Here is a 26,879-nt window from a genome sequence, read left to right on the forward strand (position 1 = left end):
AAAAAATGGGACTTTTTGCTTATTGTTTCAAATTGTCATCATGTATTCCATCAACTTTGAATGTCGATAAAAGGGCTTTATTTTTTTAATTTGTTCCGGACCTCAAATTGGCTTGGACCGGCCCTGGTTTTAGCTAACCATAAATTTTTAATTGCAACAAACCAATATATATATATATATATATATATATATATATATATATATATATATATATATATATATATATATATGCCTATCTAAATAATTTTTTTTATTTAACCACAAAAAAGAATTCTTATTTAATCACCCAAAGAACCCTTTCTTGGATATTTTATCTTCTATTTCTAGTAAACTTATTTCTTGCACATTTAACAATATTTTTCTATATGATTGATAAAAGCTTAAGTTGTTGATAATATCTCTTTCTTTATTGATTTTTTTTTTACAATATTTTATCTTCAAAATACATAAAAGCTTAAGCTGTTGATAATATCTCTTTCTTTGTTGATTTTTTTTGGGAAATCTTCAAAAAAGTCCCAAACTTTTGGGAAAAGTTACACTTTTGTCCCAACATTTTTTTTTGAACAAAAAAACCCAGGAAACCGGGTAAATTGAACATGTCGGCCCTATTTTACCGGTAACCTTCATTTAGCCGGTTAAATTGGCTTATGTGGCAAGGACTTGCTGAGGTGGTTGGTGAGTCATTTAATGGCCTTGTATTAAACTCTAAATATAGTGGAAAACTTCATTCGTGCCCTAGCAGACAATGATTGAAGCGAGAGCAGTGGAGGCAGGAGCAGTGGAGGACCAAGACAAATGTCTTCTTCGTCTTCTTCATCTTTTATGAATCATCTCAGAAAGAGGTGCTACTGTGGTGATCCTGTAGGAAGATGGACTTCATGGACTCTATTAAACCCAGGAAGAAGGTTTATAGGATGGCCAAATTACCAGAATGGACTCAAAGATTGCAAGTACTTTCGTTGGGTGGATCCTCCTCTACCAAGCCAGTGGTATGCAGATCTGTTATTAGTATTACACAACAATGTCGATTTGGAGAACCATCGAATATTTGGGGAGTTTGGGCAAGAACAACCAGCTGGGAACTTTTTTGGAGACGTTGTGGAACAACCAATGGCACAACAACCAATTGCACAACAAGCAATGGAAGGAGGAAGATGGAAATCATTGCTTTATGTCTTTGTGGTTTCTTTTGTGTTTTTGTTGGTTATGTTGATGGATTGGTAGGATAGAAAGTTGTTTTAATGTATTTTGGTTGTGTTTGTTTTGGTTATGACTAAGGGTTGTTAGTTTACTATGAATGTAGTATCTTGTTACTCATATGATTATGAATGAAGTATCTAGTTTATGTATGAACTTTAAATGTATTGATTGTAATCAATGAATGGAATCAAAGTATGACTGTAATAAGTTAATAATGGACTTTATACACAAACGAATCAATACATAATGGAGTCAATCATGCATGACCGGAATCATGCATAACTATGGCTTTCAACCTTGACAGGTATGGCTTTCAAGAATGGATGGCCACATTCATGGGAAGATTTTGAAGGTTTAGTGTCTGAAATGACAATTTTACCCTTACATCAATTTTGACATAAGAGGATTATGGAGGCAATTAAAAGAAGGGGAAAATAAAATAGAACATGTAGTAATATTAACCAAAGCCAGAACAAGTTTAACATAAGAGGACTGGAATCAAGCATGACCGGAATCATGCATGACCGGAATCATGCATAACTAGTATCCATATAAGCAAACATTGTAAGCACAAGTAATGTATGCATGATTGGAATCTATAAAACAAGGAATCAATATAACCAAAGGGAACATAAACATTGTTAATCATAGAACATGTAGTAATATTAACCAAAGCCAAACAAGTTGTATGGCAAGTTGTGTAAATGCCCAAAAACATGATCAAGGGGCCCAAAGCCTATAGTTTATATGGATGTAAACAAAAGGGGCTATCAACAAAAGGGGCTATCAAAAAAAGGGCTATCAACAATTTCCCAAACCCAAAAGTTTTATACATGTTCTTAACAAAAGTAGGGATTAGAAACACCCTAATCTAGACTAAGGGGGTTGGATGAACTCATCCCCTTTCCATTCTTGACAGCTACCACCTTTTTCAACTGGATCTCTGTTATCCTTTCCAAAGGCTTCCTCCTCCTGATTTGATTCACTTTGCTCCTCTTTGTAGTCCTCTTTCTGATTTGATTCAATTGTTGTGTGCTAGGTATTTCTCTCTCTCCATCCATCCTTTCCTCATTCATCATTACCTCACCCATTCCTGGCTCATCTATGCCATCCTCCCCATTCATCCTTTCCTCATCTCCAAGTACATGATTTGTAGGGAGTTCTTCAACTGTTATTTGGCTAGCAATTCCAACATCCTGTAACAAGCATAAAAAAAGACCAGTTAGCAAGATTTAACATCACAAAATGAATAATGAGAAAGAAAGCATACTTGTGACATAGCAACATCCACATCTTCAATTTGTTGTACTTCTGCTTCACTCAATCCAAGACCTTCAATTTCTTGTAATTCTGCTTCACTGAGTCCAAGACAGTCCATAATCTCTTCTGTAGTGTATAAAGATTTCCTTAGGTTTTCAACTGTTAAGCTAATATGATTGCGAAAATCTAGACTTGCATCATTTTCACTCTCAACATTTTCACTCTCAACATTTGGAATGGCAACATCTTCAGGCTCACATTTAGGAAACTCATAAGTACCCTTCCCATATTCTGTTTGGACTCCTTCACTAGATCCCCTACCACCACATCTATTGCCTCTTCCACTAGATCCCCTACCACCACCTCTACTCCTTCCTCCACCAACCCTTCCACCAGCCCTTCCACCACCTCTAGATCCTGTTTTAGTTCCTGACCAATTAACCAAATCAGGTTCCAACCTAGGCATGCCCATTTTTTTCTTTGGTTGGGGTTCTGGAACCACTGTAGGATTCTTGCATGATGTTTTATTGTATCCCCTTTGTAGACAATTTTTACACTGGACAGTTCTACCCTTGCTTGACACTTGAGAGTACTTGTCTTGATTTTCTGAAACGTGTCTTCTTCTTTTAACACTAGGCCTTCCTGGCATCCTCCTTTCAATGGGTGGAAGGGGCTTAGTGTAGCTTGTTTCTTCCCATAAGATACTTCCATTAACTGGGTGTATATTCTTATCATTCCACCCTTCTCTTATTGCTTTAAAGCAAATGTAGAATCTATGAAATGTTGTGGTATTATCAGGGTTTACAGTAACTGTAATCCTAACTGTGCTACCTGGATTGGACCTCAGTAGCTCATGCCCATAATCCCAAACTCTTGCATAGTGGTCATTCAAATTCCCATGAATTAATGACAGTGCCCTCATCCTTGATCTATAACACTTTGACCATGAAATTTTGCAATGAAATTTACTTTGTATAATTACCTGCATCTCTTTGCATTTTAAATTAGGTTTCCTAATCAACTCCTTCACAAATTTCCTAGCTAACCAGGTAGGATCCATAAGCCTTGAATTGTTAAAATTCCTAACACATTTATGAATGTCTATCATCTTTTTGACTTGGAAAGACCTTTCAGTAGTCATCCAAGAAGCCCTAACTACAAATGGACACTTCTCTGGATCACTTCCACATATTGCCACTAGTCTAACACTATCGCATTTTTTGAAACGGATTTGAAAACCCTTACTAACAGCATAGTTCGTCAAACACAGTTTCAGTTCATGTGGGGATTCATACCTTTCACCAAGCATTGGTCTCATTTTGTTCCATTTCACCTTTGGATTGTGGGTGGAATACTCAAATTCCTCATCACTACCTTCCTCGTTACTACCTTCCAGATAATCTTCATCTGATTCTTCTTTAGTGATTCCAGTTTGAGCATCGTTTCCAGTTTGAGCATCATTTTCAGTTTGAGCATCATCTACTGCCTCGTAATCGTCTTCTTCACATAGAATATTGAGAAATTCGTCTTTGCATCGGGAAGCTTGTTTCTTTTTGAAGTACGCATCCAGCTCCACATCTATTGTATCAAAATCATGGATGTCATCCATGATTTCAACTGCACGGGGGTAAAAAACCCTAGTTTAATGAGGGGAGGTAGAAAGTGAAACGAGAGAGGTAAGTTGTACTGTGTATGTATATGTGTAAATGAGATCGATTAAACCCGCGTAAACAAGTCCTTGCCACATAAGCCAATTTAACCGGCTAAATGAAGGTCACCGGTAAAATAAGGCCGGAATGTTCAATTTACCCGGTTTCCTGGGTTTTTTTGTTCAAAAAAAAAATGTTGGGACAAAAGTGTAGCTTTTCCCAAAAGTTTGGGACTTTTTTTGAAGATTTCCCATTTTTTTTTACAATATTTTATGTTCAAAATATATAAAACCCATTGTAACATGCCATAAGAGATAATGCTTAATCTTTTTATTTGTTAATTTGTTTCAACGAAATATCTTTTTCTTTAACAACAACAAATCTTATTACCAATCACAAGCCTAGTAAAAAACTGAACTGTTACACTGTTACATATTGGAAGAAGCTACTTGAGGCTTATTCAACCAATCCCACAATAGATTATAAGAACTCTTCCTATTGACAATAGAGAAAAGGAAAAGTACACCACACAGTCAAGATTACACTTTGTTTAGGTTTAGCAGGAGCATAAGAAAAAAACTTATTCATGTAGTTCGAAATCACACCATAACATATGCCCTGCTAATTGGTGCTAGTTAAGAGATACATTTTGGTTTTTAATGTTTAAAATATTTTAAGCTTCAACACTAAACCTATCTAAATTTTCTATTTTTGGAAAAAAAATTGTAGTTATGATAAATTATACAAAAATAGAAGCACTCTTGCTATTCGCGGTTGGTTAATGTTAATCCGACTTATTGTGCTCATTGTCAAATGTCAGCATATTGAGTTTTTTATTTTTATAATTTTTTATATTTTAAGCTTGAGATTCATTTAAAAACTACTTGATTGTATATCATTAAAGGTGACTTTGACTTATCATCATATAATTGGAAAACCCCCTTATGTTAGGATGGGTTTTCCAAAAAAATATTTAATGTTTTTGTGGTTAAATTATTTTTGGTAGTTAATTAGTAAATAAATGATAGTGTGAGAGTGGTTAACAACTATTTGGTAAATGTTTTTGAAAAGGTTAATGTCAAAAAAACCCTTCAGTTTTCAGAATTTTATCGGTTTTACCCAAAGTTAAATTTTATGTTCATTTATGCCTCAAACTTGCATTTATGTGTTCGTTTTTACCCCCTAGCCGGTTTTTACCTTTAGAAGCCGGTAACCTTTAGTTGATTGGACGTACCTTTTGCTGAGTTGGATGCCACGTTGCTGACTTGCGCAAAATCTAACAAAGTGGGAGCTGAGGGAATCGAACCTAGGCCTCCCACTTGCAAAGGGAGAGCTTTAACCACTAACGGATATTGTTTTTATATTCAAATGTCTAACTTAATCTATTTAAATCTATTTTACTAAAACTTTTATAAATTATTATTATTATTATTATTATTATTATTATATTAGAAAGCGTATGCATTCCTTCAAATACATATTTAAACATATAAAAACTTTTTATACATATAAATATGTATCAAAACGTTTTTATACATATTTAAGCATATAAAAAAGTTTTTTATACATATAAAAATATATTAAGACGTTTTATATGTATTCATATGTATACATTATATATAAAAACATTTTTAGCAAATTCATATGTATATATTATGTATAAAGACGTTTTTAGCAAATCCATATGTATAAAAACGTATAAAAAAACAAATATTTTTCTGGTACATATGTATAGATACATTGTTAAATGTATCATATAGATATTTGTACATATATACCATATAAATATTTGTTTTTTTATAAGTTTTTATACATATGGATAAAAAAACGTTTTTATATGTTTAAATACATATAAAACATCTTGGTATATTATATATATATATATATATATATATATATATATATATATATATATATATATATATATATATATATATATATATATATATCAAGGTTGTAAAAAACGTATCACGTTAGCTAGTCGGTGGACTAAGGTAAATGGATTAATCGGCTAGGTAGAGATTAATCGGGGACCATTAATTGCTAATTTATCGAATTTTAAAAAATTAAATATGATAAATATCATATCAAAGTTCGTAAATACCACTAATATCATAACAAATTGGGTTAATATGATTAAAACAACACTAATCACACCTCAAATAGTTTCTATTGTGATAGAACTTCTTCAAAGTGTTAAAATTCCATCTTTTTATATTGTTTCATTCGATATGTATGCAGGGATCAATCGTTAGGCACCTTTTAATCGGTCAAGTAGCGCCTAGGGATTAATTGGAGATTAATCGGGACCTTGTTGGGATTTTTACAACAGTGATATATATATATATATATATATATATATATATATATATATATATATATATATATATATATACCTTTAAAAATATTTTTAATTTTAAATCGTATTTTTTATCTTTAAAAACATATTTCAAAAATATATGTATAAGTTCATAAATAATAATAATAATAATAATAATAATAATAATAATAATAATAATAATAATAATAATTATTATTATTATTATTATTTAGTAAGTTCCAGTAAAATAGATATTATATATAGGGCTGTAAACGAACTAAACGTTCGACGAACCGTTCGTGAACTGTTCGGCGGGAAGTTCGTTTATGTTCGTTTATTTAATAAATGAACGAACATGAACAAAAATTATCGTTCGTTTAGTTAAATAAACGAACATAAACAATGGTCTCGTTCGTTCATTTATGTTCGTGAGCGTTCGTTTATGATGTTCATTTATGTTCGTTTATGTTTGTTCATTTAAGTTTATTTATATTCATCTATATTCAATTATTTTTTATTATATTGTTATATTGTATATTCGTTTATGTTTATATATGTTCAATTGTGTTTTTTTTTTATTATTTTTATTTTAATTTTTTTATTTTAATCTTTGTTCGTTTATGTTCGTTTAGCATGTTCACGAATATAAATGAACGAACATGAACAAAGTAATTTGTTAAATGAACGAACATGAACAAGAAAATCTCGTTCATTTATCCGTTCGTGTTCGTTTGTTGTTCGGCTAACTTAAACGAACGAACATGAACAAGACCTTGTTCGTATTCGTTTGGTTCGTTTACAACCCTAATTATATATATATTAAGTTTGACATTAAAACACAAAAACTATTCCAGCTTAGTTATGCGACTGCCACTTTCGGAGTGGGAGATCCAGGTTCGAGTCTCTCAACCACTAAATTGTCCGTTTTTTGCTTGTACACACAAGTCAGTGTTGCTGACGTGAGGTGGCATCTGACTCAGCACTAGGTTCGTCCAATCAACTTACGGTGACCGGCTTTTCAAGGTAAAAACCGGCTAGGGGGTAAAAACGAACAAATTAATGCAAGTTTGAGGCATAAATGAACATAAAATTCAACTTCGGGCAAAACCGACAAAATGCTGAAAACTTAAAGGTTTTTATGACATTAGCCTTTTTTGAAAATGGGAGTATTTGGAAAATTTTCAGCTAAACAAAATATCCAAAAAAGTATTTGGGTGGTTAAATCGTTTTTTTTTCAAGTCATTAAATCAGAACTTGAAATCAGAATAAAATTTCTTCAAGTTGCTAAACCAAAAAAAAAAAAAAAAATCTAATGTTACATGTAGTTCAGTGAGTAGAGTGAGTATGGATGAGCAAAAGTTGAACCGGAAACCAAAACACCGATAAGCCCGAAATCGAAAAATCGAAAACGCATCAAAAATTAACAGAGTGAGTTTGGATTTTTATAAAACATTATTATTGGTTCAGTTCGGTTTGTAGTAAAAAACCGACACAGTAAAACTAAACCAACCCATAAGTTAAAAAACTGACCCATTATATTATTTCAGATTTATTATATTTTAAATATTATTTATGTTTATTATAGATGTTTTATGAGACAAATTAAAGTTGGATTTTTTTTTTGTGGTTGTAGAATTCTTACTCTTACATTTTAGCATATTTGAATCGGATATTGTACCGTTTATAGCATCATACTTTCAATGAGTTTGAATTAGAACAACCAAAAGATCGTAAATACATAAACCCACTAATTTAAACTGAAAATCCATAAACTCAAAAAAAAAAAAAAAAACCAAAAAAAAAAAAAAAAAATTTCGCTTCAGTTTTAATCAAAAGTTGATCCAAAATTCCAAACCAACCAATGTTCACCTATAAGTAAGGTTGACACCTTTTATAGTTGGTTAATATAGTTTTTTTCAATAAAAGCAATTTAATAGTCAAATAAAATAAAAAACAAAAATGTAATAAGTTTTATAGAATTTGGCCAAAAATAAAATCTAAAATATTTTAAACATTTTCTTCTTTTGTTTATTATCTTAATTTGCACCCCGAGATCGGCGGACATGGTTACAAAATATATTATTCTTGGCCAAGCGTGTGATCTTTTATTTTATTCAAAATTTAACCACAAAATACTTTACCTTTTCCTTGAGGCCCAAGAAATATCATTATTTGCTGGTCTTTTACTCAATTGTTCACTCAATTTGTTTATACGTACATTGAATGGAGCTCTTCCCAGTGTTTACTTCTACTTTTTCCTAAACTTAATCCATTTTAAAACAATTGGCAAGCGAACAGAATTTAACGATGAATCTCTCAAACCGTTTAATTAAGGATACAATATATATTTAAAAAAAAAAAAAACTTTATAAATAAAACAACTATTATTTTGAAATTTTGAGAATGTATTTCCCAAGTAATTAAGAATGGTACAAGAAAATGGTTACTCTAAAAATATTAATGATGAAAATGCCTGGTTCTCTCTCTCTCTCTCTCTCTCTCTCTATATATATATATATATATATATATATATATATATATATATATATATATATATATATATATATATATATATATATATACATTGTAATTATCCAATGTTTTTATAATTCAATTTATAACTTGATTTACTTACAAGATTTTTATCAATTTCACATTTATATTTTTCTTACATAATTTTCATTTTCAACTATAATATATATAGCTTAGTAGGTGTTCGGCAAAAAGATGAGATGTAAGAGGAAGATAATAATGAAATTTTGAAAATTTTGAAAGTAAATCAAGTTAAGGGTACCTAAGCTATATATATATATACATATATATATATATACATATATATATATATATATATATATATATATATATATATATATATATATATATATATATATATATATATATATATATATATATATATATATATATATATGGGAAAAGTGAATATACCATTAAAGGTATATAAGCTTAGGTACCCAAACTCACCATACTATGTTGTTTTGTATCATATAATACATTATAATTGTCCAATGTTCTTATAATTTAACTTCTAAAATGATTACTTCCATTATTTTTACTTTTTACACATTTATCTTCCTCTTACTTAATTTTCATTTTCAACTACAATAAATATAACTTAATAAGTGTTCGACAAAAAGATGTGACATAAGAGAAAAATAATAGTGAAATTTCGAAAATCTTGAAATTAAATCAAGTTAGGGGTTGAAGTTTAAGAACATTATAATGAATATACTACACAAAACGACGTATTATGATGTGTTTGGGTACCTAAGCTTATATATCCTTATGGGTATATATTCACTTTTCCATATATATATATATATATATATATATATATATATATATATATATATATATATATATATATATATATATATATATATATATATATATCGTTCAATCGAGAACATTTCTTATCGCGAAAACATTTAACAACAAATTTGGACCACACAATTTTTTTAATTAAAATTATAAAATAATATTCATATAAATCAAAAAATAGTTACAAACAATTAAAAAATCCACTAACTAACATCACTCACCACCCAACCAACACCAGCCACCACCACCACCCGCCACCACCACCCATCACTAACCACCACCACCAACCACCACCACCACCAACCACTACCTGCCACCACCATCATTACCCACCACCATCACCACCCAACCACCACCACCTGCCACCACCACCCATCACCACTGCCTGCCACCACCACTACCTACCACCCATCACCACCACCCGCCACCACCACTTACCACCACCACTATCACTACCCACCACCACCTATCACTAACCACCACCACCATGACCTACCACTCACCACCCATCACCCATCACTACCCACTCACCAACACTACCACCACCATCAACAACCACATCCTGCCACCACCACCACCATCAACAACCACATCCTGCCACCACCACCACCTCCTAACCACCACCACTCGCCACCACCATCCACCACCCATCATCACCGCCCGCCACCACCACCACCAACCACTACCTACCACCCATCACCACCACCCATAACTACCCATCATTACCAACCACTACCCACCACCTATCACTACCCACCACCACCCGTCACCACCCACCCACCACGACCACCACCCACCACCACCACCAACAACAACCAATACCTACCACCCATAACTACCCACCACTACCAACCACTACCCACCACCCATCATTACCCGTTACACACCACCCATCCACCACTACCAAAACCTGCCACTACTACCACCACCAACCACCACTCGCTACCGCCACCCATCACTACACACCACCACCAACTACCACCCACCACCCATTACTACACACCACCCACCATAACTACCACCACCACCCGTCACCACCATCACCACCCACCTAGTACCACCCGCCACCTCCACACATACCCACCCACCACCCATCACTATCACCACCACTTGCAACCACCCACCCACCCACCACAGACCACCACCACCCATCACCACCAACCTGCCTCCACCACCCACCGCCACCACCCCCACCCCCACCTACAAAGATTTGTTATTGTGTTTTTTATTCATTAGTTTTTCTTGTGTATATAATCACATGTGATTATATGTATCGAATCATATACGATTTATATGTTATTAAATATATATAATCATATGTCATTAAATACATGTGAAAAACTAGTGAATCGAGAATGCAAAAATAAATATCGTCCACGTAAATCATATGTGATTATATACATATAATTACACGTGATTATATGTATTTAATAAAATATTATTTATGTGATACCAACCACCACCCATCACCACCACCTGATACCAACACCCCCACCACCACCCCACATACCCGTTACATATAAATACACATGATTATATGCTCATAAACGTTGACCCCCACAAAAAAAATCAGATTAAAAAAAAATACAACATTAAATTTCCATCTTCATAAAAATGGTGAGTTCATCATTCTTTCAGAAAATACCAACAGATTATTGAAATCATATAAGATTTAGGGAGGGATATGTAAAGAAGGAAATAAGTTATGAGTAATTATGTAGCACCTGGTTCCTGGTACGTAAATCTTATTTGAGTATTTTCCATTTTAAGCCTTGGACTCGGCGAGTCATAGGTCCGACTCGCCGAGTAGGGGCGGGACCCGGGACACGTTTAAGTTGGCGACTCGGCGAGTCCATATCCTGGACTCGGCGAGTCACCGCTGTTGGATGAAACCCTAAGTTTCAGGGGTTTGCACCCTATTTAACCCCCCTTTCCGCCCCCAAGCCAGCCCCCATTCACCCTCAGAGCCATACACCTCGTTCTAAGCCTTGTTTTGTGGATTTGAAGCCATTTGGTGTGTCCTCTTGAAGATTGGAGTGAGTAGGAAAGGAGATCAAGAAGAAGAAGAGGAGGTCAAGCACTTGTGAGCTATTTCAGAGTGTTCACTAAGGTATGGCTCGTTTTCCCCCTTGTCTTCATGCTTATAGCCCCATTAAAGTCCTTCATGACTCACTTTCCAAGCTTGTATGTGCATCATATTTCGAAATAAGTTGATTGGCCTCTAGATCTAAGCATAGTTGAGCTCCAGGAGCTCAGATCTACTACCTTTATGAACCCATATTGCATGCAAACCTTAGATCTACTCTTTTGGTGCATTTTGAACCTTAAAAACCCCATATATGGATATTTACACGTAAAGTTGGAAACTTTACGTGTTATTCATGCTCTAGGAGCCCAGATCTACGAATGACATGGACTGGATTCGAGCAAAATCGCATTTTTGGCTCTTGCATGAAACAGACTCGACGAGTCGCTCATCGGAATCGGCGAGTCTAGTTGCGAGTCTCCAAGTTTGTCCCCTTTTAGCTATGTCGAGTTGTGTGGTGAGTCCAGGGTGGACTCGGTGAGTTGGAAGCCAAAACTCACCCATAGTGGAACTCGGCGAGTCGATGCCCAGACTCGGCAAGTTCAAGGCAATCTCCTTAGATCAAGATCAGACTTGGCGAGTTGTTCATACGACTCGGCGAGTCTCAGCATAAGTGTTCATCGGATGAAGATGAACTCGCCGAGTTGTTCATACAACTCTGCGAGTAGGATGAAGGACTTGAACATCAGTTTGGATGGAGAACTCGTCGAGTCAACGCCTAGCTCGACGAGTAGAAACAGAATCCAGGTCAGTTGTTTGGACATGGACTCGACGAGTTGGAGAGCCAACTCGGCGAGTCGGGTCAACTGGAAGTTGACTCTGTCTGTGACTTAGGGCATGATCAGGGGTAGAATGGTCATTTTACCCAAAGGATAGTTAGCAGTATTTGACTAAGTGTTTGGTGGGAATTTCAGCCGGAGGATTTCCGGAGCAGCAGCAGCAGACAGACTATTCCCACACAGATCAGCAGCTACTACGAGGTGAGTTACCTTCCAGTAGCGGTGGGTCTATGGCCACAATGTCGGCCCATCAGTAGGAGATGTATGATTAGATGATTGTCTCTGTGATATTCATCTAGGGTTGCTACTACCTGTGTTATGTTTATGTGATATGATGCTATGTGCTAGTGATAGTAGGGGAGATAGTCCCCAGGTTACCGGTCGATAGGGCCGAAGGGGCAGTCATGCCCAACCATGCTAAATAGACTATGTGATATATGTGTTATGTGGTAGTAGTAGGGGGTGAAATAGTCCCCGGTACCCGGTCGAGAGGACCGAAGGGGAGGCCAGCACCTAGATATGCTAGGCAGTATCCGGTCGAGAGGACTGAAGGGGAGGCTAACACCCAGATATGCTAGGCAGTATCCGGTCGAGAGGACCGAAGGGGTAGGTCGGGCACCTAGATATGCCTGAAAATTTATGTATGTTATGTGATTGTATGGTATGTGGTACACTGGGGGAACTCACTAAGCTTTATGCTTACAGTTTACAGTTTTGGTTTCAGGTACCTTTTCATCGAAGGGGAAGGAGCTGGCACGGTAGCGGCACATCATGCACACATGATTGGTTTCCGCATCATTTAGATTTCCCTGGGATTTATACTCTGATATTTTGATTGGTTGTATGATTTGGCTTTTAGACATGGTTTACGATGTGATGTGGTTGATCAAACAATGTTTTTAATTATTAATGTTTCCCTAAAGTAATGTTTTAAAACGAAATTTTTTGGACGTGAAAATTGGGTCGTTACAAATTAAGTAGGAAAAAAAATAAGTTAATTGATTGAATAGAAGAAAGGAATGACGTAACACCTCGGTGCCTTTCCATACTGCACCAAAAGGTGCTTAACACAATATTACCTAAGGCACCGACGTATTTAGCTAAAAACAAAAAATGGGCGTTAAAAGAAGGTGGTGGTGGCAACAGGAAGCAACGGCAGGCGTATAACGCCAAAAATCGGTAAAGGGGGATGGTGTTTCTGCGTTATAAGTTATAATGCCCAAAAACGCCCAAAGGGTGTTGCCCATACCCACTTCTCTAAGTGACTAAATTGGAAACCATATGTAGATGATCTTTATCTTGTACAAGTTGATATAGGTTCTTGATGCAATGATATATAATATGATAATATTCATTGATAAGCTCAAGGATATATAAGTATATATTTGCTGCTTAAGTATATGTTTTTTTCACTTAATTACTTTAGTATATACATATGTAGTGAGTTGAACAAAGAATTTGGCGTAAAAGATCCAATGGGATTGATTGAATATATATATATATATATATATATATATACACACACACACACACACACACACGAATATGATTACAAGATAACAATTATCTCTTATAATTAGGATCTATCTATACAACAGGATATATCCTATATTCAAAACCTTTTATCTAATATGTTTACATTCCCCCTCAATCTTAACCGTGACTAGGTTCAGATTGTGTTTGAGACGATCCAACATATTGTGTCTTGCTGTCTTTGTAAATCCATCTACAATTTTATCGTTTGAGGATATGAAATGAACATCGAGAGAACCCATTTCCACCTTTTGTCTAACAAAGTAAAAATCAACTTCAATGTGTTTGGTTCGTGCATGAAAATCTATATTAGCAGTTAAGTACGTAACCCCCAAGCTATCACACCATAACACAGGTGGTCGCATTTGACGAATACCAAGTGTAGCACCTGGTTTCCGGTATGTGAAATTTATTTGAGTATTGCCTTATTTTAGCCTTGGACTCGGTGAGTCACTAGGTCCGACTCGCCGAGTAGGGACGAGACGCAGGACACGTTTAAGTTGGCGACTCGGCGAGTCCATATCCTGGACTCGGCGAGTCACCGCTGTTGGATGAAACCCTAAGTTTCAGGGGTTTGCACCCTATTTAAACCCCATATCTGCCCCTTGCGAGCCCCCATTCACCCCCAGAGCTCCCAACCCTCGTCCTAACTCGTCCTAAGCTTGTTCTTGTGAATTTGAGGCTCTTGTGTGCATTCTTGAAGGTTTTGAGGCAAGAAGGGGAAGGAGATCAAGAGGAAGGAGAGCCATCCAAGCATCATTGTGTTTTTCAACTGTTTCATTGAGGTATATCTCGTTTTCCCCCTGTTTCTATGCTTAAGATTTCATTTAATACACTCTTGAGCAATTCTTCAAGCTTGTTTGTGCTTAATGTTTCGTAATAAGTGGATGGGCCTTTAGATCTAGGCAAGATTGAGCTCCAGAAGCTCAGATCTATTAGCTTTATGGCCCCATGTGGCTTGTTCATCCTAGATCTACCCTTTTGAGGCATTTTGAACCCTAAAATCCATATTAGTGAGTATCCACACGTAAAGTTGGAAACTTTACGTGTGATTGGTGTCCTAGAAGTCCAAATCTATGAATGGCATGAACTGAAATTGAGTAAATCGGTGTATTTGGTGGATGCATGGCGACGACTCGGCGAGTCGTATAGGTGACTCGGCGAGTCTGGTCGCGAGTCACCGAATTGGTCCCTTCATGATGTATCGAGTTGAGCCGTGAGTCACAGGGGGTGACTCGGTGAGTTGGGAGCTGAACTCACCCATGTTAGGACTCGGCGAGTCAATGCCCTGACTCGGCGAGTCCAAGGCAATCTTCATAGATCAAGAACAGACTCGGCGAGTTGTTCATACAACTCGGCGAGTCTTAGCATAAAGTGTTCTTCGGATGAAGATGAACTCGACGAGTTGTTCATACAACTCGGCGAGTAGAATGAAGAGGTTGAACGTCAGTCTAGAAGATGAACTCGTCGAGTCATAGCCTAACTCGACGAGTAGAAACAGGGACTCCGGACAATCTTCTGATAGGGACTCGACGAGTTGGAGAGCCAACTCGGCGAGTCGGGTCAACTGAAAGTTGACTCTAACATTGACTTAGAGCTAGACCGGGGGTAAAATGGTCATTTTACCTAAAGGACAGTTAGCAGTGTTTGATTGAGTATGTTGTGGGAATTGCAGCCGGAGGACTCCCGGAGCAGCAGCAGTCAGTTAGTTCCCGATCAGTTCAGCAGCTACTTTGAGGTGAGTTACCTTCCAGTAGTGGTGGGCCTAAGGCCACAATGCCGGCCCACCAGTAGGGGACGTATGATAGATGATTGTCTTTGTGATATCATCTAGGTTTGCTATTACCTGTTATGTTATATGCTCTCATGATACGTTATATGCAATAGTAGTAGAGTTCGGTTGTTAGGACCGCAGGGTAGTCAGACACCCCAGAAACATCTGACCGTATGTGATGGTATGCTTGTATGTTGGCCTGTTATGTTATGCGATAGAGGTAGCGGGAGGGGACCAGTCCCCGAGGATCGGTTGTTAGGACCGATGGGTAGTCAGCACCCCAGAATGGCTTGACATGGGTAGTCAGCACCCCAGAATGGCTTGACACGGGTAGGACGGCACCCCAGAATGGCCGTATGGGTAGGTCGGCACCCCAGAATGGCCGTACCGGGTAGTCAGGCACCCCAGAATAGCCTGGCAGTATTTATGTTATGTGTTTGCATGGTATGTGGTACGTTGGGGGAACTCACTAAGCTTTGTGCTTACGTTTACAGTTTTATTTTCAGGTACCTCTGCACCGAAGGGGAAGGAGCCGGTGCGGTAGCGGCACGTCATGCACACACTCTGTCTTCCGCATTTACGAGAGTCACTGGGATTGTACTCTGATATTTTGATGGGATGTATGGTTTGACCTTTTAAAACATGGTTGCGATGTGTTATGGTGTGATCAACAATGTTTTTATTTATTAATGTTTTATAAAGTAATATTTTTAAAATGAAATTTTCGGACGTAAAAATTGGGTCGTTACACCAAGCTCCTTAAGTAAGGACTTTATCCATATATAGCTTCTGTTGTACCATTAGCGAAAGCCTTATACTCAGCTTCTGTGCTGGACCGAGACACCGTGGGCTGTTTCCTTGAACTCCATGAAATTAAATTTAGGCCGAAAAATACTGTAAAACCTCCGGTAGACCTTCCATAGTCTAAGTAGCCTGCCTAATCCGCATTTGTGAATATACTCAGAAGCATAGAGTTAGATTTCTGGATGTGAGGACCTGTATTTGTTATGCCTTTAACATATCTCAATATTCATTTACTGCCTCCCAATGTACATTTATAGGTTTCGAGAGGTATTGGCACACCTTATTTACAGCAAAAGAGGTATTTGTTCGTGTTAGGATGATATATTGTAGACCTCACCATGCTTCTATATTTGAAAATTTCATCATCACTAAGTGGTGTTCCATAGTTAAGGGAAAGCTTTTCAGTCACTGACATGGGAGTTGAAACACTTTTACAATTCACCATGTTGGAACATTTTAAAAGATCAGATGCATTTTTGTGTTGCATCAAGATAATTCCCCCTGAATTGTGAGCGACTTCAATTCCCAAGAAATAGCGAAGTCGACCAAGGTCTTTGAGAGGAAAGGAGGAAGATAAGGCACATAGTAGGTGATCGACTGTTTGTTGAGAGGAACCATCAATGACAATATCATCAACTTAAACAAGCATATAGGTAGTAGTTTCACCTTGATGAAACAGAAAGAGTGAAGTATCGGCTTTGGACAAGAAAAAACCAAGTTGGTGCAGTTTGTCACTAAGCTGAGAGAACCAGGCTCCTAGTGATTGTTTAAGACCATAAAGTGCTTTGTTTAGTTTGCACACATGTCGGGGTCTCTTGGAATCCTTAAAATCAGGAGGTTGCTGCATATATACTTCCTCATTTAGAAACCCATGAAGAAAAGCATTACTGACATCAACCCGACGAAGGTGCCACCCACGAGAAACTGCTATAGAAAGAATCAACCTAACTGTTGCATGTTTCATAATAGGGCTGACAGTATCTTGATAATCCACACCATATTGTTGTGTAAAACCACGGGCAACCAAATGGACTTTGTGTTTATCAATGGACCCATTAGGGTGTTGTTTAAGTTTAAAGACCCACTTACAACCAACCAGATTAATACCAGCATGTCTGGGAACCAAAGTCCATGTGTTGTTCTTCTGAAGAGCATCAAATTCAGCCTCCATAGCGGTACGCCAAGCTGGTTGAGACAAAGCCATTCGATAAGAGGTTGGTTCAACAAAAAAATGCACGTTTCTGAGGATCATTGTGACATCACCATTTTCATGGTCAGAAAAGTCTGATTTGTTTATGCTTTGTTTTTAAAATCAGAGTAATCTTTTAATGAAAATAGTTGCGGAATTTGTTCCCAAAACAAGATATGATAATAACTTATCAAAACATTTCTCAAAGAGATGTATTTTCATTTAATAATAAAACCTCGGGATGTCATGTTCCGATACAGACATATAAGCATAAATAGAACTTACATTTAATTACACTAATGATTTATATCTCCTTTAAATCTCTCTGTGAAATATATCTTCGTATTAATACCTGTGATACAAAGAAAACTGAGTGGGTCAGGCTTGGGAGCCTGGTGAGCATATAGGGTTTTCATCCTACAATGTTATATCATATATTTATAAATATAGAACATTCAAACTTGTACAATTTCACCATATAAAGGCAACTCTTATCTCACCCCCATCGATCCTCACAACGACAAGATCTAAACTCTCGTATCTAAAATTTTCCTCTTTACCCGATCCCTACTCACGGATCTAAAACTATCCTTTTCACCGATCCATACTCACAGATCTAAAACTAACCTTTTTCCCCTGATCCATACTCACGGATCTAAAACTAACCTCCTGATCTGATCCATACTCTCAGATCAATAATTGTACCCAATCCATTCTCCCGGAATAAGGACAATTAACTATACCTTAATCCTGATCTGATCCATACCCCCGGATCAATAACTGTGCCTAATCCATACTCCCCGAATAGGGACAATTAACTTAGTCTTAATCCATATATACTCCCAGACTAATAACAAGTTTTATCTCTTTACCTGATCCATACTCCCGGATCTAAAACTAACCTCTTGATCTGATCCCTACTCACGGATCTAAAACTAACCTCTTGATCTGATCCATACTCACGGATCTAAAACTAACCTCTTGATCTGATCCATACTCACGGATCTAAAACTAACCTCTTGATCTGATCCATACTCACGGATCTCATCTACCCATGTCCTACCCAACATATTTGTAGATAAAAATATATATTTTTATACATAGTTTAAAACCTGTATAGCATTCTCATTCAATACATATTCCACATAACAGATGAGGCACATCCACATAACACGTATTTCATAGAGAATAAATCAGATTTATGAGATAGAAGAAAGTGAATATATATTCACACACATAACAACAAAGTTATACACATAACACGTATTTCGTATAAAATACTTCATAATTATGCGTTAGAAGAAAGTAACCACACACTCACTTGATTAAAAGATGATCGGACAACACTACGACTTGTAGAAGTAGTATTCTTCGGTAGATCTGGAAGATCTTCACAAAAACCGGGCTCCTCGCGGGCAGAGCTTCGGCTCGGGAATCGCACTTTTTGGGATCTTCGGGGCCTCGGGACTTGCTTTGGGGCTCGGGAATGATACCGGGGCTTCGGGATTTTTCTTGCATGAAAAACGATGCAAAAACGCGAGAAAACGGGAAGAAATGAGCAAAGAAGTCGGTTGCCCTCGACACCCTTTTATAGGGGGATAAAACACGAATTAAGCTAGGCGTAATTCTAAATTACGCTGGACGTAATGGGGATAAGAACGCTGACTCCCCCCCCCCCCCCCCCCCCCCCCCCCCCTTCGGGATAATATCGAATTTATATTTAAATTAAATATCGAAAATATTTAATAAACTTTAAAAATTCATATCTTCCTCATACGAATTCCGTTTTCGACGTTCTTCATATCCCCGCATAGGTGAGACTACGCTCTACAACTTTTGTTTAGACTCCGTCGGCTAATTTTGATTTTATTTTTATTATTTATTTTTAGTAGGCCGGGACAAGAAAGCTCTATTATAAAATCATAACTTCTTCATCTGACGTCCGTTTTCGCCTATCTTTTTATCTTTTTACTACAATTAATGAGATCTTCGATTCTCATTTAGATTGTTTCGGCTAAAAACCGCTCGATCTCAAATCGAATATTCGGTCTGCATACCGATAAGTCGAAACTTAAAAAAATCATAACTTCCTCATACGAAGTCAGATTTGGATGTTCTTTTTATGCACACTCATGGTTTAATGAACTCTACGACTTTCATTTAGATTGCTAAGGCTAAATATCACTCTAACGTAAATTCACTTTTTACGTCATTCTACGTCGTGCCGGTTCTGTCGCGAAACTTCGACAGGTCATAACTTCTTCGTTATAACTCGGATATCGGCGTTCTTTATATGAAAGGAAACCTTGTAACATATACTATAACAACTTAGTTAAGATTATTCATTCTAAATAATCTTTCATCAAAAATTCATTTTTGATGCATATCGTCTCTAAATTGACTAGCCCGGATCTACGGGCGTTACAATCATAACGAATGGCGCCATCAGTAAAAGTCTTAGGGAAAGTTTTACCAGCACTTCCTCAAGTAGTAACACTAGGTAAGGACGAGTCTAGAGCTGTGGATGAAATATCGGTGGTAACCGGTGGTGTGAGAGAGAAAGTTTGTGTAGCAGGTGGTGGCGTAGGCGTTTGTGTGCTGATAGAGGGTGATGGCGGATCTGGTGTAACATGCAAGGTTGGAGATGATGCCAAATCGTGATCATTTACTTGTATAGTTGGAATAGGTTGGTCTTGATTAGTGACAGACTGTGAATTCTGTGATGGGAAGACCTGCTGTTTCGGTGCTATAGCTGCATGTAGATCGTTAAACAATAAAAGTGACAGGTCATAATTTCACATATGATCATTCACAATGGCCGGTTCAGTTTGAGGGAACGAATCTGCTTTTGACATGGGGGGAGGTGTAGTGAAACATGATGAGTTAGCAAAGGGAAAATAAAACTCATCAAAAAATCAAAAATGACATCTAGGGATATATATATATATATATATATATATATATATATATATATATATATATATATATATATATATATATATCTGACCGTTACTTCTATCAAGACACTTGTACCCTTTATGCATGGAACTATACCCAAGAAAGACACATAACTTTGACCTAAACTCAAGCTTGTGAATATTGTATTTTCGAAGAGATGGTTAACAGGCACAACCAAAAGTACACAAAAAAGAATAACCGGGATTAATGTTTAGTAGACGTGTTATGGGTGTATTATTATTTAAGAGACGACTAGGCATTCAGTTTATAAGATAAGAGGCATTCAGGAAAGCCTCATCCCAAAAACGAAGAGGAAGAGATGAATGAGCTAAGAGAGCTAAACCAGTTTCAACAATGTGACGGTGTTTACGCTCTGCTATGCCATTTTGCTTAGAAGTGTGAGGGCACCACACCCGGTGAGTGATTCTTGAGTTTTGAAAGTATTTATGAAGTCTATGGTATTCACCTCCCCAGTTAGATTGAACAGCACAAATTTTAGTATTTAACAATCGCTCAACATGATTTTGAAAATTGTAAAAAATTTGCTCAACATCAGACTTATTCTTAATAAGGTAGATCCAAGTATAACGACTAAAATCATCTAAAAAACTAACATTATATTTAAAATCCCCACTAGATGTTTGAGCAGATCCCTAAACATCATTACAAACAAGTTCAAGTGGAGAAGTGGTTACACGAACATAACGATTATAAGGGAGTTTATGACTCTTAGCACATTGACAAGCATCACTATTCGGGTTTGGCGATTCCTTGAATACCCCATGTATCATAGGGTATATATAATGTGAAAAAAAATTAAGTTTAATGATATTTTTTGAAAAACACAAAAGTTTGTTAAGATCATAAGACCTAAGTCATTTTCCTTTTCTTTGATAAACATAAATCATTACATTAAAATGTTAGACATGACTTCAAATAATAAATGAAATTGATGTATAAACATGTTAAATGGAATTAAAGAAAAAAAACAAGTCTATTAATACATACCTTGAATGTTAACTATTTGGTATTGACAATATAAACTATGAAAAGTTCATCTATATCTTTGTAAACGTTCATAATTACATTTATATCCTTGTAAAACTTCAAATTATATGTATATCCTTATAAAACCTATAAATTCACACATATACCAAAATACTTAATTTATCATATTTAATATGTTAAAAAAAATAGAAACACTATATTTAAATTGATTTTTTTATTTTGATAATAAATAAGTTGTAACATTATAGTATTATCCTTCTCACACATTGTTATTCTTGGTCTATTTACTTTATAAATCCTTACAAAATATCAACACTCACATTGAAATTGTTTTTCCGTGATTTTACATATAACTGAAGAACCATATAAGCAAGTCTCCTAATTCCATTAATTGTATACGATGAAATATATTTTTAGCAACTGTTAGGAATAAACAATCATCGGGTCTTATTAATCGATTATACAGAATATGAAACAACAGAGAATAATGTTGTGAATAACCACATCGTACATATAGAGATCAATTATAGAAGATAGTGCAAATGAGTATTTTTATAATTTATTTATAATCTAATTTAAAGATAATATTTTTAATTTTTAAATATATTGATTTTCATTAAATTAAGTATTTTGGTATATACATGACTTTATAGGTACATACATGAGTTTATAGGTTTTATAAAGATATATAATTAATTTGAAGTTTTACAAGGATATAAATATAATTAAAAAAGTTTGTAAGGCATTCGAGCTGATCATATTTTGTAAAGAAAATAAGACACTATAAATATTTTATATTTTTATAATCAACTTAAAGATAAGAAATAATACGACTTCTCTCAAATCAAATGCTAAATTTTAGTACCAAGAATATTGAAACCACCTTAATTCATGCACTAGCATTTAATTGGAAAGTGGAATGTTTTTTTAGGATTGAATTTATGCTGTAAGTAACCATGCATGAATGGCCGATGGGAACACAAACATATACCATCCCAAAAGAGTAATCAACTTAGTTGACTAATCATTATTCCACCATTTTAATTATTATATTTCATTTGATTATATATATAATTAAACAAGTATTTTCAAGTTCATCGTTTATACCAAAGTCAACACTCCATCCCCTTTCCTTAAACTCTAATCTTCAAATCATCCTTGAAATATGCTAATGCAGTTGCCAAAACCCTAAGTTTCTCACCATTTTCACATTCATACTTTTCCTAGATTGAGTCATGATGCGCTGTTTCTAGTCATATATGAATTTGTATATATTTACAGCTACATATATATAAACTCGATCTCGTTCCCTTTCTTATTAAAATATGGCAGTCGAAAAGAAACTGCAAACACCTCTATCCGAAGGGATTCTAGAGAACGTATGGGCAAACTTCATAGGCGAAGATCATGATCATCATGCAAAAGAGGAAATACCACAGAAAACTTTTGAAGTTTCAGAATCATGGGAGGAGTTGCCGAATCTTGATCATGGTAGAGATGAAGAAATGGGATTTTTACAAAGACTACCGAGTTTAGGAAGATGGATATCCATGGGAGCAGAAGAATGGGAAGAAATTCTTGCTGGAATTGTTATTCCTTCTGAGAATATTGAAAATCCACGTGAGATTCTTGCAAAAGGTCGTGATCAAACTGTGTTGGGTTCAGGAACTGACGACGTTGTGAAAACTGAGAAACGTTATAGGGGAGTCAGGAGGCGTCCATGGGGGAAGTATGCAGCTGAAATTAGGGATTCTTCAAGAAAAGGAGCTAGGGTTTGGCTTGGAACTTTCAAGACACCTGAAGAAGCTGCTTTAGCTTATGATAAAGCAGCATTGAGAATTAGAGGCCCCAAAGCACATCTAAACTTTCCGATTCAAGAAGTTGAATATAAAATGAGAGCCATTGATCAACGAGAAAGTGACTCAAATGATCATCCTTCGACAAGTTCTCAAAGGACTGATTCGACAGACATTCAATGCTCACATTACAAAGATCACAACACAAATAAAAGGGTGTTTAGGGATTGGGAAGAAGTCCAAAAGGAGGTAGCCATGAACGGACCACCTCCATTGAAGAGTTTGAAAAGCCTAGAAGAATCTTATTGGGATGACAACATTGATGTACTTGAGTTTGAGGATCTTGGTGTTAGTTATTTAGAAAATTTACTGTCGAAAGGTTCTTAGAACACAAAAGTTTAGATTTATGATAACTGTAACTGAAGTTATATCAACCTAATTTTGTCCAATATGTTTAGTTGTAACAGGAGAAATGGTTTCTGTGGATATGTGGTATATATAGTGGAAATTACAACTTTTGTTTAACTTTGTTTTTCATTACTTTGCTTAACTATTGTTATCATTATAATGTGTTGACAAACTATTTTTATTTACACATTTTTTATATCATGTTTTCTATATCTCTAACGCTTGCAACATTCTCAATGTACATTTTTCATACACAACTTTTGAGATTATGAAAAGCAGTATGGTTTTTCCAGCTCCTTAATGTCAACAAAACAAAACATTCAGATGATAAAAATATTGTTCGATCGATTAAAACAAGTATCACAGAAAATATAAATTTTTGTTTAAGTGTTAATACGTTCTTGTCATATATGATTATATTCTTTGCTGTTTTGGGTTATCATCAGTTGGTGGCGTAATGGGCATTAGCTAAGGTTCTTAAGAAGAAAACAAAATGGCCCATAAGAAAGCCCATGGTATTCTGCTCAAAAAATGTTTGATTCTCATTTCAAACCTTTAGATGGACATTACAAAAATTTCATCTATCATAGGTCCAAATCATGTATTAATAGGTCCAAATCATGTAATAGGATATTGCTAGACATGTAACATGTTATAGCTTGTATAGGGACAAGACAACTATATATAGTAAGGTTATTAGGGTTATCTAACAAGAAATCCTAATTTATATTAAAAGCATCGTGTTTACGAACAATGCCTTTTGTGCACTTTAGATTTTGACCACACTATTTTGTAGGTATTAAAGATTTGGTCATGTTTTCCGTACAAACGTGTCGTTCTTGTAACCCTTACATTGTTTTGATTCCACAAGAGTGCCAACAACTTCGAGAATCCGTCGACGTATATCAGGCACGTTTCTTCCGCCATCACTACATTACATCGTCGGAACATCCTCTGCTCCACCACCATCTCCATCTTTTGTTCTACTCTCTTCTCTTTTCATTACAGAACCGACAATAAGTGTGATTGCAGTGCGATTTTCATGGATTTTTGGCCATAGTGTTTTGTTTTCGTGAATAACCCTTCTCTCGACTCCAACTCTTCCGATTCATATAAGGTATATCAATTGCAAACACTTTCTCTCTATCATACGCACACATGAAGCAATTTGTGAAATAAGTTTACGTATCTTTATGAACTTGTGCAAAAATATCAACAAAAGTTTCTTAAAATGTAAATTTTTGTGATTCCAAAAAAATTTCTTCAATCATGCTTCCGGTCAACAAATAATGCACAAAGTAAGCAATTTGTATAATAAGTTCACGAATCTTTCTAAATTTGTGCTTAAATATCGACAAAAGTTTCTTCAAATATTAATTTTGTTGATTTCTAAAATAAAGAAAGACAAATGTTCAAAGAAAATAAATTAGGTGTATAAAAGCATCAATATACTACCTATAGCTCGTCCAACAAAACATAAATTAAGGGAAAAAAAATAAAAATTCATCATTCTATTTATGCCTAACACTGAAGAGAAGTAAAGTAATAATAATATAAACGAGTGACATTAATATTCCTTTATTTTTAAGGCTACAACAAATTACATAAAAATTCAACAAACAAAGTGATATGCTATACACAGGTTTGATTTATCAAAGGGAAATGAGCTTACAATAAGAAAACTGAAAGTTCTAGGTTATAATTGATAGATTTGTCAACATAAAATGCCTTAATAAGAAAAATATTTTTAAAACTTATAATGATGTACCTTAAAATGCAATTCTCTATAATTTGTTGATTATTGCAATTTTTTTTTCACCGAAACCTCTTCCTCTTGTAAACAATTAAAATAAAAAACTTCCAAAAAAGGCCCTTGAAACTCTTTTTGTTTCAGATTCTGAACACCACATGCAATTCCAACATAACTAAATCATACAATAACTTAAGAACTCGATCTTAAATTTTAGGATGTTACAAAAAATAAAAAATAATTAGAAACTTCCAAAAAGCACGTTGCGCCCCTTTAAAAATTGTGCCACACTCCTTCAGTAAAATGAAAACTCAACATTTTTCTAGATTACGAGTCCGTGTACAACACATAATCTCGCTTCCTGCACCGCAGGGTCACTGAAATCTATAAATAGATTCGAAAATCCATCCTAAAGAGAGATTTGGCAATCCGCTTCGACTTGTGCGACAAGAAACCTCAAAGTTGTCGTTTTGAGGGTCTAGAAGACGGTTAGAGGACAGTTAAGCTAATACGAAGCGAAGATCTGACGGATTCAAGAGTTGATTCAAGACGGTAACCATTCGGTTTGTTGTTCTGATCATGATTAGTATTCCATTTGCTTTCCTAATGTTTTTAATTTCTGAATTCAATTGTCACTCAGAAAAGGCGCATTTTTTAGTAGTGTAATTGGGTGTTAAAATCTTTTGTTTTGTGTTTAAGTTAGATAAATCATTGAGATTATGGATTAATTTTCTAGTTGGATTTTTTATTCTTGTTTAATTTATTTTGTCATGTTTGATTGAAGATCAAAATGTGTTAAAGATTGTTACTTTATTACTTATTGTTTAATTAATACACTTTAGATGACCATTTAAATTTTGTTAATTTGAATCATAGTTGCACATGATTATTGGTAATTATGACCACTATTCAATCTAAACTTAGTGTTTGGTTAATAAAGTTATAAACTTTAATGTGTATGTGTGTGTAAATGATCATTTTATGTATGATTTGATTTCTAATGCCCATTAGGATTAATAAAAAAAA

The 26,879-nt window shown here is 35.3% G+C and overlaps 1 protein-coding gene across 1 annotated transcript; it reads left to right on the forward strand.

Moving 5' to 3' along the window:
* Nucleotides 1-23,118: 23,118 nt before the first annotated feature.
* Nucleotides 23,119-24,183, forward strand: LOC145038575 (Integrase-type DNA-binding superfamily protein). The gene has a single exon (XM_078986890.1). It carries the CDS (start codon nucleotides 23,225-23,227, stop codon nucleotides 24,080-24,082), a length of 858 nt encoding a protein of 285 aa, XP_078843016.1. The 5' UTR covers nucleotides 23,119-23,224; the 3' UTR covers nucleotides 24,083-24,183.
* The last annotated feature ends 2,696 nt before the right edge of the window (nucleotides 24,184-26,879 follow it).

The sequence above is a fragment of the Lactuca saligna genome, chromosome 4 (assembly GCF_052625555.1).
Source record: "Lactuca saligna cultivar CGN05327 chromosome 4, ASM5262555v1, whole genome shotgun sequence".
In the NCBI taxonomy this organism is placed as follows: Eukaryota; Viridiplantae; Streptophyta; class Magnoliopsida; order Asterales; family Asteraceae; genus Lactuca; species Lactuca saligna.

Excerpts from the sequence above, each read along its gene's own strand:
- LOC145038575 (XM_078986890.1), top strand. The coding sequence starts at position 23,225 with ATGGCAGTCGAAAAGAAACTGCAAACACCTCTATCCGAAGGGATTCTA.